Here is a 12,550-nt window from a genome sequence, read left to right as displayed (position 1 = left end):
TATCGTTGGGTGTTATACTTTAATCCATACAGTTTAGACTATGACCAAGACCAAGAGTGGACAAGTTGGTATCTTTGGGTGTTATGCTAATCCAAACTGTTTAAAACTTTAAATCAAAGTTTAAACTTTAGAATTATATAAGCATTAGGCATACTTTAGTGTCATAACATCAATAACATCAATGATCGATTCTATAAACTAATTGCAGCTTACAAGTTGTAACCGAACATGGTAGATTGTAATCCAACACTTTGTTGGCGTTTACGTAGAAACAAAAACTGAGAAACAAGAGCCTCGTGACGTCTGACTTCCCCTTGGTCCGTTTTTGAATGTTTGAGCCATCAAACATTTTGTATTACTGAAGGAGAAAAAAGAGAGCAGTACAAATATGTTTGAGCAATCAAACAGCTTTATTATTTTCCATTTTTTGTGTTTAATACAAAACTGAAAACAAGAACATAAATATCATAACGAAACACGATAAAAAGATTAAGGGAGACAAGGTCTTTATTGCAGCGTTACATAAGAAAATAAACTCAGAAAAAGCTAAAATGATTTCTTTTCGTAAGAAACCAGTCCGTGGACTCCTCCTTCAATCTGTGCTGCACCGGTACGAGCCTAATTCAAAACAATCAAAACGGAAACAATAACATGAAAAATGACGAAACTGAGTTTTCCAAGGAGTAGAAATATCAGCGGTACCTCTAGTCTAAGGACGTTTTCTCTCAATAGCTCGTGAGCGGATTGCAAAGAGGAAGCACCAAGATCTTGGAAACCTTGCTTCACGGCATGCATTGTGTAAGGTATGAACTTCAATACCGAGCCTTTATCCGCCACTGCTCCCACCACTCCTTGTGCAATCTTGAGCTTCGCCGTGTCTCCCAAGTATCTTTGGTCGCTTCCTTTTGTCATCGCTTCTAATGAACCCATGCCTCGGTACTTTTTCACTCTCCTACCGTTCTGCGATTAATACAAAACAGATCAACAAAAGCAAAATCCTTGAGAAAACAATCATTGGAAGTTGGCTGGAATCAATATTCAAAGAAGGAAGTTGTGTGCAATTACTCGATATTCATAAGCTCCAGGAGCCTCAGTGCTTCCAGCTAAGAAGCTTCCCATCATCACAGTTGATGCTCCAAGGACTAGAGCCTTCACAATGTGACCTGAGTTTGATATCCCTCCATCTGCTATAACAGGTACACCGTGCTGAGCAGCTAGCGTCGAGACTTTGTACACAGCAGTAGCCTAAGATAGTAGCAATCCCATTAGTTCACAGAATCAACTTAGAACTGTATGAGCAAAAAACGAAACCTTTTTTTTTTCATTTACCTGCCCGCGTCCAACAGCACAAACCTCTTGAGTAGTGCATATAGACCCAGACCCCATACCAACTCTCAGCCCATCAACTCCAGCTTTGATCAAGTTCTCAGCCTGGTACATAGTCACCACATTCCCACCGACCACATCCAACTCCGGATACAAATTCTTCACGTATTTAATCATCTCAATCTGGTAAATAGAGTTCCCTTGCGAACTATCCAACACCACAACGTTAGCCCCAGCTTTCACCAGATGCTCCAACCTCTCCTTATCCGACTCCCTTGTCCCTATGGCTGCACCCACCATCCACTTCTTGTCAGGACCAACAGTTCCTGACCCTAACTTAGGGTACCCTTTAACCCTCTCCACATCGTCTTTTGTCACTACATTCACGGTCTCACCATCTTTCTCCAGAACCACAAACCCTTTCTGCTTATCTTCCAAAACCGCATCGATCTTGTCGAGATCGATATCCCACGGAACATAGTAGTCTCTGCTCTCACAGCTACGCATGTAGTCGTATATCTTCATCTCCTTTTGTTCATCTTTCATACAAGACCACTCCGATTTTGAGACATAACCCAACAAACTCGGTGTCAATGTCCCTGCCCATTCAGACAACAACAAAAGTCCATTCAGTATTCGCTAGACCCTACATCATAGACATTATTACAGCTTTAAATCATTACAAAACTGTTGAGAGAAACAAAACAAAAACAGTAGTACCACTAAGACAATCATAATCACTGTGTAAGCTTTTTACACATATAAAGGAGATAACTTTTTACCTGTCTGAGAGACAAAAACGAAGGAAGAAGGACCGAAGTCATCAACCGAACCAATCAGATTCTCAGGGCACTTGAAAACGGCGTCGGAGGCAATCGGAACACGGAGGGATTTAGCGTGGCGGATGACGGAAGCCTGAGTGGCGATGTCGCAGTTATAGTGGACGATTCCGATACCTCCGAGCGCGGCCATAGCAGCGGCCATGTGGGACTCGGAGACGGTGTCCATGGGCGAAGCGACGCAGGGGATGGAGAGCGGGACGCGCTTGCTGAGGCGCGTGGAGAGCGAGACGGCGTCTGTGGAGAAGTCGATGTAGTGAGGGAGGAATATCACGTCGTCGTAGGTGTAGGAGTATCCCTGCGCGAAGAGCTTCTCCGCTGAGAATCCATCCTCGAATCCCGAAGCCATCGAAGCTACAGTAAAAGGCGTAGCTGCCGAGCGTGAGAGAGAGAGTGAGAAGTGAACAGATAGAGGATAAAGCTAGGGTTTAGTGAGGGGAGGACTTGGTGAAAAGTTTAGGAGCGAAATAAACATAATTATACAATTCTGAACCGAATCAAATCGAATTTTGTTTTTTAAACCGGTTGATTTATTTACGGTTTATGTTTAGTTGAACAATAAATTGATGGGCCTTACTGGGCCACGGGTAAGGTCCAAAAGTTACAGATAGTCACCTTTTTCGAGTTGCTCGTTATCCCATAACGCAGGGGCATAATCGTAGATCTTTTTAGAGCTATATTTCAAAATTCGAAGGAGCGGCGTCACTCACTGTCTCTCTCTCTCTCGTTGAGTCTGAATAAGCGGAAGATCTGGAGATTGAAGGACAATGGCGTTCGCGAAGGTAACTTTTTCTTGAAAATCATTAATTTTCTTCAAGATTAGGGTTGTTTTCACGTTCTAAGGAGATGAGTTTGAGATCGAGGGACTGTTCCTGTTTTCGTAAGGTTACAATTGAGATAACCATCGTTCTCGTAATTCTGATCGAGATTAGGGTTTGAAATCTTTGATATAAGGTGTTAAGGTTTCAGACCTCTTCAATGATTCAATTTGAAAGAAATCGAATGAATACATTAGCTTTTGAGTTCTTACTTTCAGTTACTCTTGGTTTTGTTTGTTCGTAGGCACCACGACTAGGTAAAGATGATATCCTTGGGAACCGAGGTAAGTGCCTGGTGATTCGTTAATCATGATCAGTCATTCAACAAATGGTTCAGTTCTAAAAATATGTATATATACTTGTGAACAGCATGTACTAGGAGTTTCAAAGTGTATACCGATACACAGAAGACTGATCCAGCTTGTAAAGTGTAAGTTCATCTCTTGTGGGAGTATTTGTTCATCTTTCAATCTGAGTGATACTCTTGCCTGTTTATGCAGAGGTGCTGCACACAAGACTCGTATTCCTTTAAGGTTTGTTTAAAATACAATTATGTCTCTCTTACTGGTGCATATTTGTCTTAGAACATTGAAGATTAGACATTACTAAGTTTTAAGAAAATTAATCTTCTGCTTTTTACGTTGTTTAGGAGAAAATCTGTGACAATTAGCAGTGGAGCAACTTCTAACACTAACAATATGAAGGTTTATCCTTTTCCTTATCTTTTTGAGTTCAATGGATTGTAGGATCTCTTATGCAATTATTTAACATGTAAGTGCATTTTTTGTTGTTATTGAAATAGAAGGGAACTTCAAGAGTCACGGGCCAGAACAAAAGCAGTAATGAAAATTCTGGTAAGCTTATAGCCGAGAGTTATCATTATATTTCGGGGATGTGTTTTTTCTTAAGTTAAACTCTGAAACTGTGTCTCTTTTCCAGAGAAATATACTAAGGTCACAAGAAAAGCATTGGCTGATTTGAGTAATGTTGGTGGGAACACTTTAAGGCCAGCGCTTTCTGGCAGCAGTACCATGTAAGTTTGCTTACCTTTAAGGGTTCTTTTCGTGCTTTCTCGTGGATCAGTTTGACAGTTTACCATTGTCCTCTTAATCAAACTGATTGTTTAGGAAGCATGTCTTTCTTCTGTTCTAAAGTCGTTCTATTGAACATGAAACAATGCAGGAAATGGAAGGGTGTAAAATGTGCAAATCCGCAAAGGTATGCAGTACATCACATACATACAGGAGCGTTAAATCTATACATTGAGATTAGTAGCTTCTCTGCATTAAGCATATTTTTCTGAGAATGGAAGCCTTTGCTAGGAAGCCCTTTTGTCAATGAATCGTCCTCTTCCATTTCTTTTTGGTCAACTAGGTTTTGCAGATAGAATCTACGTGGTTCCATGTATAAATTATCTCACTTTTGACAATGACTTGAGTTGACGATTCTGTCCTAATTGACCTTTCTGTGTGTAGGATTTCAGTTGGTTCTGCCAGAGTTCATGATATTTCACTGAAAAAATCTACCAAGGTACAACAACTGTTTTGGTAAACTATATTCAGGCCGTATAGGCGTATGCTTTCAACTCAACATAACTACATGCATGTGGAATCTATGATATTAATTAGAGTATCGCAATTAATATACATATCAGTTAGAGCAAATATCGACTTAGATCATGAATTTGATTAATCAAAATACCTGATGTTGTTTCCTCCATCCTTTTTCGTGCAGGAAAATGTCTCAAGCTTTGATTCAAAACAATTGGGTCAAGGTCTAGGTAACATGGATTTCTTTTCTAAACTTCCGATGTGTAATGGAAATTTGTATGTTAGAGTTGTAAGGTAATTGGCTCAGTATCTGATATGAGGGAGGTTGTATTGTTTCAGCCGGTAAAGTCAGCAACAAAGCCCAGCTAAGCAGTGCCAGAAGCTTTACCTGGAAAACACGGACAAGTGTCAGTACTATACCATCGTAAGTAAATATGCTTGTTTCTGACATCATCACTTCAGAAGTGAAGCTGATGCTTCTCATCTTTGAGAACCAGAATTTTTTTATATCATTTGTGAGCTGCAGCCTGAGATATACGCTGCTAAGTTCATTTTCTTTGCATGGTCAGGGACGGAACCAACCAGAGTAAGAATAAGGTCCGTATCGCAAGGAAATCTATCAAGGTAATATACATTAATTCCTTGTATGCAAGTGGTTCCTTCTCATAAAAAGCCAACACTATATGAAGATCTCTCAACAATATTTTTGCCCTGTCTACCATCATTGAACTGCTAGATCAGTCTTTTGTTTTGTTTGCTCTTATTATTCTGATCATTTCATCTGCCAATAGCCACAGTCGTATTGAGATTTTTAGTTTAGTATATATCTAATACGCTTTCTCTCTCACTAAAGATCCAGACAACTGTGAGGACCTCGCTGCAAAACCGTAGTCCTCTTAAGAAGCCCCCGGTCGGTAAAAGCAAATCACAATCTTTTCTTTCGGTCCCTTCACCTGAAGAAGCTGCATCGGCACTGTCAATTCCGGAACAGACTGAAACAGAAGGTCCTAAAGAAGATACTCAAGGAGAGAGTTCATCTAATGTAAAAAAAGACTCTTCTACGAAAGTGTTGGACGTTACAGCGAGACCAAAATCAAAACGTAGAAAGTCTTTCACATCTCTACTAGTAACTGGATCGAAGGTACACACAAAAATCTTCTAGCAATTGTGTGTGTGACCTGTTTTTTTCTTTCCAATATTGCTAATAACTTTACTTGCAACTCCATAAGAAAAATGATGAGACTGCACAGCAAGAAAAACTTCCAAACATTGATGATGAATCCAATCAGCTAGAAGTTGCAGAATACGTGGACGACATATATCAGTTCTATTGGACTGCTGAGGTAATCCACTTGTTCCACATACATACTATACTAAACTTGTTCTTATGCTCTTGAATATTGAATAAATTCCACAAGAAGAATTTAAGCTTAAATTCCACAAGAAGAATTTAAGCTTTCCAGTAGTTTTGACTTGAAATGCTGCTGCTGCAGGCGTTAAATCCAGCTTTGGGATACTACTTGTCAACTCAGACAAAAGTTAGTCCTGTTACGCGTGGAATTTTGATAAATTGGCTTATCGAAGTGAGTGCAGTTTTTTATCCTTTTCATTTCGACTTACTATTTTCGCTACTCAGTTTCTGAATCATATATCTCGCTATTGCCTATTTGTTTGCAGGTTCATTCCAAATTTGATCTGATGCATGAGACTCTCTACCTCACAATGAATTTATTGGATCGCTACCTCTCCCAAGTTCCAGTACAGAAAAATGAGATGCAATTGATTGGTCTTACTGCGCTCTTACTTGCCTCTAAATACGAGGACTATTGGCATCCTAGGGTAAGTGACACTAATCCTGAAAGCCAAATCCTCTCCTCAACTCCATATGGCTTCTAACTTAAATTTACAGAATCTATTGTATATGTCCATGTGCAGATCAAAGACTTGATTAGCATCTCCGCAGAAACTTACACAAGAGAACAAATCCTGGGAATGGTATAAATAAACTCTGTTTATGGTTCCACTTCTGTAGCCATTTTTTGACAATTATTTGTCGTTGCATTGTTAATCTTCTTTCTTTTTTTAGGAGAGGACTATGCTCAAACAGTTAAAGTTCCGTTTGAATGAAGCGACCCCTTACGTTTTCATGTTGAGGTTCCTAAAAGCTGCTCAATCAAACAAGAAGGTATGGGTGGAACTAGTATCTGATAAGCTGTATAAACTGTAAAAACAAACATGTATGACTAAGCAGGCATTTGATACTACAATTTTGTCAGCTTCAACAACTCTCCTTCTACCTAATAGAGCTGTGCTTGGTTGAGTATGAAGCTTTGAAGTTCAAGCCTTCGTTGCTCTGCGCATCAGCCATCTATGTAGCACGCTGCACTTTACATATGACTCCAGTTTGGACCGCGCTCCTAAACAGCCATACCCACTACAATGTCTCCCAAATGAAGTAAGTAAACTGTCTCTTTAGAATCAACATCTTGCAGATCACTTGACTGATTACAATGGTTAAACTCCTTTGTATACAATTGTTTTATCACAGGGATTGTTCTGACATGATCCTAAGGTTCCATAAAGCTGCGAAGACAGGAAAACTGAGGGTCACTTACGACAAGTACATGAAATCAGAACGAAGTAACGTCGCAGTCTTGAAACCCTTGGACAAGCTTCCTCTCTAAACCAATCTAAAGGTATGTTCATATTGCTGGAAACTTGTTTTCTTTTCGCTTCCTTTATTTGAACTGAACCTTATTCATGCTTACTCGGAAACTGCAGGGAGATACATCTACATAGGCTCTAGCCAGATTTTAAAACAAAACTCAGGCTAATGGTGATTCTTGATTAGGTGTATGTTGTTTTGCTGTGTGCTTCTAATATTTCAAATGATCACAAAGACAAAACTCCAATGTAGTGACAAAGTTGTATAAAGCTTCTGCAATGACATTACACTTTTATGTTTCCTCAAAAGCTTAAAGTCAACCAGATCTACTCGCAATATATTATATTATACAACCTTCAAATGTAAAACCTATATACACCCGAGAAGGATGTGTCTCTGAGTATGTGTATAACAACTGTACTTCCACTACGAGCATGTGATTAGTCTGTCTGTCACAAGCATATCATCTGTCTTGTCCACTGTCTGGCTCACCGCTTGGTAGAACTCGATCCATGAAGATGAACACGAGTCGACAGGACCGGAAAAGAAGGTTGGATGGGGACTACTTGCAGGGGAAGCAGTGACCAAATCCAAAACCGAAGCTGCGGGTTTGAGCTGATGAGGGAAGTTGAAAGCCAAGTTATCGACTTTATGCTCATAGATTTTGCCATTACGGTCGAGTTTATACCGAGAAGTGCCTTGAAACTCTCCTTTAGCTTCCCATGGAACTCTAGGCACTCCCTTGAGAGTCCACCTGATGAGAATCATGTTCTCTGATGGTTGCCATACCCTGAAAATCTCAAGTGAGATGTCTCTGAACAATATCTTCCCGTGAAACCTGAGTGCCCAGAAGATCAACTTGTAGTTCTCAATCCCACGGAATGTGTTCATTGGATCCACAAACGTTACATCATCCCTGTGAAACACATTCAAGAATCTAAATTTGCAATATTCACAAAGAGAAGTTCAAAGGTAAGATCTTTATTGTAAACTGCATCCAAAGATTCAGCTTAACAGCTTAAAAAAAAAAAAACTGCATCCAAAGATTCGTTCTTTCATCCATTATCATTAAAAATCAAATGACCCAGATGAGAAAATTGACCTGTAAATGTCGTAGTTTAGATCTTTAGCGAAGATCAAAGGCAAATCTTCACGAAGCGTACGGACAGCGAGACCGAGATTGATGTAGAACTCATCTCTGTCGTGGTTATGCTTGTCTTGAGGAGTGGGTTTTGTCTTAACCTGGGCATCTTGAAGAGGAGGAGACTGGACGGAAGAAAGGGAGAGTGTAGAGAGACTATCTTCATCAAACACGTAGCCTGTTGAAGACGATGGCGATTGAGATGGAGTGAAGATGGGTCTAAGGTTTGGGGATTTTCCGGTTTGAAGAAGTATCGAAGGTGATAGATTAGAGAGAAGAAAAGACATGGCTGCTGGTTTTCTGAGAGCTGGGTCTTTGTGTTTCTTCTTTACGTTTTCACGGCGAAGATTCTGAGCTTAGAGAATGTCTGGTTGAGAAGAGCAGTGAAGCACGGAAGTTTTGTTGGAAGATAGATAGCCAAGCTCTTTTCTTCTCTTTTGAGTGGTTTTAATTTAAACTTTCATTATTTTATTTTCTTTATCTTTATTTTCAGTTTTGTGATTAGAGCATGATTATCCCATGAAACCCACTTGGATTTCTTAATGATTATTTAATTATATAAATGTACTTAAGTAGACTTAAGAACTCTAGTTAAGAAACTCTCATTTTGAGTGGTCCAATGGGAATTTCTTAATTAAGAGTTCTTAAAAAAAAAATTAATTTTTTTAGAAGAATTGAGGAAGATCAGTTACTCAAGAAGAAAACAAGAAAACTTTACTTAATCGTCTCAATGCCAATGTCAATGCCATTCTTAGAAGAAAACCTCAATATGATAGCGGGAACACTCATTGCTATCACTGTCACGTATTGTTTCCGTTTGAAACAGAACATGCTACGTGACTCTGATGATAATGAGTGGTCTCATTACTATAAGTTGCAGTTACTAAAAACACTGACGTCTCATGAATGCATGGTGAATCTCTTATGTGGATATACAATGACTACTTGAAGATGAAGATACTTTAAGTTAGTACTCACCAGACAGTGCAGATTTGTCATCTGTCTCCACACCAAGCTCCTGCATTGGATCACTTCAGAATTACAAATGACTACCAAATACGCTAATATTCTACACAGACCTTGTATGTGGACGGAACTAGCAAGAAAAAAATTGTGAAGAATACCTTCTTAATAGCCTTGAGCTGCTCATTTAGCAAGTAACGGCATTGCTCACCGCTAATTTTTTCTTCAATTGCTTTTGCTATAGTTTCCTGTAAAAGGGATTAAAAAAAAATAAGAACCTATTGCCCATTCAAACAGCTATCGGCTAGGGAGCTCCTTACCTGAATCTTGCTAATTTCCCTTTCTTTTTTCATCAATTCCAGCGTCAACCGCAGACGTTTATGAACCTGGTTCGAGCAAAAAAAAAAGAGATGAGGTTTTGACTAAGCATGTAATACCAGTAATAGTGAAACTCCTTACATCAAGTTCTTCAAGAACTTCTTGAGCTTGATGCCTATTTGCACCACATATAGCCGCTCCAAAATCCGCTAATCATGGACAAGTGAATTCACCTGTATGCTACACAAGTTTGAAAGACATCTACTAAGATACTTGTATCCTGAGACTTTTTTTTTATCATGAAGAGAAAATAAAATACCTAGGTATATGTTTGGACGTGGTCTCTCCACAGTGAGCTTGTCTTCAGTACATCCCTAAGCGTTGAAATAACTTCAAAGGATGTTGCCTTGATGACATCATCGTCCATGTCAAACGGCTTATCCTGCACACAGCGCAATAAAAAAGGTTACATTCCTTACAGAGTTCCAAAATGGAAAATCAATCAAAAGTCTTATACGAGGAAAAGCATAGAAGCAGAAATGTACCTTAAGATGATCGACTTTGACTGTAAGTGGCTCTTCACTCACCTGAATAAAGAACATAAAGTTATTTCAAAACAAAAAAAATTCTACAGAATATGAATCATGTTTCTCTAACGACTTACCTTCTCCGTTATGCGAAGCCGTCTATGACCAACGAGGATAACTTGATCTCCTTGGATACTTGAAATCTGGAAAATCAAGGGAATCACAATGCTAGTTATGTTTTTTTTTATCACATCAACACCAAACATAAGCTAAAGAACAGTAGTAGCAACAGGATACCTGCGCAAGCGTGCCAACTTCGTGAAGCCGTTTAAGCAGATCTTTCCCTTTCAGATCATTTATGTTTTTCTCCATGTCAGCGCTTGAAGAAAGAGAGCTCTCTTCTCAACCATTATTACTATTCACAATAGCGGTGGAATCATGCACCATTGGAGTCGAGCTGTTTCAGCTGTCGGTGAAGCATATGCTTTGATAGGTCCTGGAATATGAGGAGAAACAGAGCTGCTTATCTGATAATTATCAAAACCACAGCATTGCGTAGGAAAGCTTCAAGTTAATTAACTGAAAGCTTCAAAATGTAAAACAATTCCTCGGTTACATGAATCAAAGGGCAACAATTAAGCACACTAATCCAGACGATAAAGGTGAGAAAGTTACATACTTACCAGAAGCTGATCTCCAAACTGAAGACATCGCCCGCCGGAGGAGGAGACGCCATGAGGACTGATAGAGTCGTCGTACGTCGGAGAAGACGAGAACCAACGGACAAGACGCCGTGATGACCGAGAGAGTCGTCGATTGTGATGGGTTTTGATCATTCTTTTGAGATGGAAGACGAGACAAGTCGGAGGAGACGCCATCAGTTCCGAGAGATTCGTCGATTGGTGGTGGATTTCGATCCTTCTTCTGACGACGTAGACAAGTCGGAGGAGACGCCATCAGTCCTCGTCCTTCGTCGGTTTGGATTTTTCTCCTCTGGAGAACACAAGAAGTCAAGAAACGGTGAGAAAAGGAAAGGAAGAGAGAAAAGAAAAAGAAAAAAAAAACAAAAAACCGAGATGCTGAATTATAAAACTCTCCTAAAAATCGGTTTCCAAAACACCCCGTTAAGGATCGGTAATTCTCCTTTTCTTTTCTTTTGATTTAATTAAATCACAAATTTTGTTTAAAACCCTCACTTAGAACCTGCGATAATCATGGTCTTAAATTAGTTTTCTTATAGACCGAAATGAGATTATGTAAAGTCAATTAATTAGCTTCAAACAGAATTCAAACAACACACAGTGCACTTTACTAAAAGACTATATGCCAGGATTAATGGGAAATATCACACGATAGCACTAAAAAAAGTTTATGTAATAAATATAGACTATAAAGATTAAAATAACCAAAATGTTTCATTAAAAAAGGTAAATATACATTTATACCTCTAGTGTTAACTAATACAAACTTTAGGATTTAGAGTTAATGATGGGGATTTGAGATTGAAATTTAAAATTTTATAAAATAAAAATAAATATTAAAAATTTGAAAATAAAAATTTTAAAAATAGTTTCAAAAAAAAATTTCGAATTACAAAAAGAAAATTTGAAAAACAAAAAAAAACTTTTCGAAAAAAACAAATTTAAAAGAAAAAATTAAAATTTATACAAATTAATTTGAAAACATATAATCTAAAACTATAAAATAATTTTTTTTTTAATTTTTAATTTTTTTAATTTTTTTTATATATCTAGGGTATTAGAGTTTTTTTACTTATTAAATTAAACATTTTGTTCATTTTCCTTCTTGTGGTCTATTTTTGCGACCAAAACTTGAAAATGGTCTATCTAGAAGAATTGCCCGTAAAACAAATTAAATAAAATATATTTAATATTTAATTGAAATATTAAATATATAAATTTCTTATATGACATAATCTAACAATTGTGAAATCATATATGGAAAAATATGTTTTTAATTTATAAAATTGTTTGTTTTTAATTTGTAAAATAAAATTATAAACAAAATATATAAAATGGAGAATTTCATAACTTATGTGACTAAACACATGAAAATAGTTACTCCGCCTATTACAAATCTTTGAGTTGTAATAATTTCACTCGTATATGTATAGAATCAAACGCCTATATAAAAATTATAGACTCAAAACTACATAGAGAAATATAAAGAAAAACTGTAATAAAAGTTAACGATAGTGGACCATTAGTTTGTCAAAGGTCCATTTGTATAATAAAATGCATTTATACAGACATTATATAACCTTTTTTTGGTTTAAAAGCAAAAGTATTAGAGATTATTAAAAAAAAAAAAGAAGAGAGAAATAGGAATTCGTCGATCCTAGATTTCTGATCTAAGCTTTTCAAAAAATGGTTTCTACGTAGA

At 37.7% G+C, this 12,550-nt stretch overlaps 3 protein-coding genes across 7 annotated transcripts; 1 reads left to right on the top strand and 2 right to left on the bottom strand.

Moving 5' to 3' along the window:
• Positions 1–391: 391 nt before the first annotated feature.
• Positions 392–2,619, bottom strand: LOC106396147 (inosine-5'-monophosphate dehydrogenase 2). The gene is made up of 5 exons (XM_013836470.3): positions 2,109–2,619; positions 1,330–1,925; positions 1,066–1,245; positions 703–960; positions 392–618 (listed from the first exon to the last, which is right to left on the bottom strand). Exons 1-5 carry the CDS (start codon positions 2,512–2,514, stop codon positions 547–549), a joined length of 1,512 nt encoding a protein of 503 aa, XP_013691924.1. The 5' UTR covers positions 2,515–2,619; the 3' UTR covers positions 392–546.
• Positions 2,620–2,623: 4 nt separating this feature from the next.
• Positions 2,624–7,499, top strand: LOC106396146 (putative cyclin-B3-1). 4 transcript variants are annotated; one of them, XM_013836469.3, is made up of 21 exons: positions 2,624–2,947; positions 3,228–3,267; positions 3,353–3,413; positions 3,484–3,516; positions 3,633–3,687; positions 3,789–3,837; positions 3,923–4,016; positions 4,166–4,201; positions 4,459–4,513; positions 4,718–4,763; positions 4,873–4,957; positions 5,103–5,157; positions 5,387–5,674; positions 5,763–5,876; positions 6,027–6,116; positions 6,211–6,372; positions 6,469–6,528; positions 6,620–6,718; positions 6,810–6,988; positions 7,082–7,229; positions 7,315–7,499. In XM_013836469.3, exons 1-20 carry the CDS (start codon positions 2,933–2,935, stop codon positions 7,215–7,217), a joined length of 1,752 nt encoding a protein of 583 aa, XP_013691923.1. In that variant the 5' UTR covers positions 2,624–2,932; the 3' UTR covers positions 7,218–7,229; positions 7,315–7,499. The 4 variants fall into 4 exon arrangements, with proteins under 4 accessions (XP_013691923.1, XP_013691922.1, XP_048614131.1 ...); XM_013836468.3 differs by having other exon boundaries at positions 3,786–3,837; XM_048758174.1 differs by having other exon boundaries at positions 3,353–3,516.
• Positions 7,423–11,211, bottom strand: LOC106396151. 2 transcript variants are annotated; one of them, XM_048758175.1, is made up of 10 exons: positions 10,831–11,211; positions 10,445–10,643; positions 10,285–10,350; positions 10,166–10,207; positions 9,940–10,062; positions 9,762–9,860; positions 9,623–9,688; positions 9,464–9,550; positions 8,301–9,357; positions 7,423–8,114 (listed from the first exon to the last, which is right to left on the bottom strand). In XM_048758175.1, the coding sequence occupies exons 9-10, from the start codon at positions 8,624–8,626 to the stop codon at positions 7,625–7,627; spliced, it is 816 nt and encodes a 271-aa protein (XP_048614132.1). In that variant the 5' UTR covers positions 8,627–9,357; positions 9,464–9,550; positions 9,623–9,688; positions 9,762–9,860; positions 9,940–10,062; positions 10,166–10,207; positions 10,285–10,350; positions 10,445–10,643; positions 10,831–11,211; the 3' UTR covers positions 7,423–7,624. The 2 variants fall into 2 exon arrangements, with proteins under 2 accessions (XP_048614132.1, XP_048614133.1); XM_048758176.1 differs by having other exon boundaries at positions 10,827–11,167.
• Positions 11,212–12,550: the final 1,339 nt, after the last annotated feature.

The sequence above is a fragment of the Brassica napus genome, chromosome C5 (genome assembly GCF_020379485.1).
Source record: "Brassica napus cultivar Da-Ae chromosome C5, Da-Ae, whole genome shotgun sequence".
NCBI lineage: Eukaryota > Viridiplantae > Streptophyta > Magnoliopsida > Brassicales > Brassicaceae > Brassica > Brassica napus.
This window is presented reverse-complemented; position numbering and strand designations above follow the sequence as displayed.

What these genes read in the sequence shown, in the direction of transcription:
- LOC106396151 (XM_048758175.1), bottom strand. Translation starts at nt 8,626, where the DNA reads ATGTCTTTTCTTCTCTCTAATCTATCACCTTCGATACTTCTTCAAACC. An exon ending in CTAAACTACGACATTTACAG is followed by an intron (nt 8,115 to 8,300) that starts GTCAATTTTCTC and finishes TGTGTTTCACAG; the next exon opens with GGATGATGTAACGTTTGTGG.
- LOC106396146 (XM_048758173.1), top strand. Translation starts at nt 3,247, where the DNA reads ATGATATCCTTGGGAACCGAG. An exon ending in TGATATCCTTGGGAACCGAG is followed by an intron (nt 3,268 to 3,352) that starts GTAAGTGCCTGG and finishes ACTTGTGAACAG; the next exon opens with CATGTACTAGGAGTTTCAAA. An exon ending in AGTTCTATTGGACTGCTGAG is followed by an intron (nt 5,877 to 6,026) that starts GTAATCCACTTG and finishes CTGCTGCTGCAG; the next exon opens with GCGTTAAATCCAGCTTTGGG.
- LOC106396147 (XM_013836470.3), bottom strand. Translation starts at nt 2,514, where the DNA reads ATGGCTTCGGGATTCGAGGATGGATTCTCAGCGGAGAAGCTCTTCGCG. An exon ending in GTGCTGTTGGACGCGGGCAG is followed by an intron (nt 1,246 to 1,329) that starts GTAAATGAAAAA and finishes CTACTATCTTAG; the next exon opens with GCTACTGCTGTGTACAAAGT. An exon ending in AAAACGTCCTTAGACTAGAG is followed by an intron (nt 619 to 702) that starts GTACCGCTGATA and finishes GTTTTGAATTAG; the next exon opens with GCTCGTACCGGTGCAGCACA.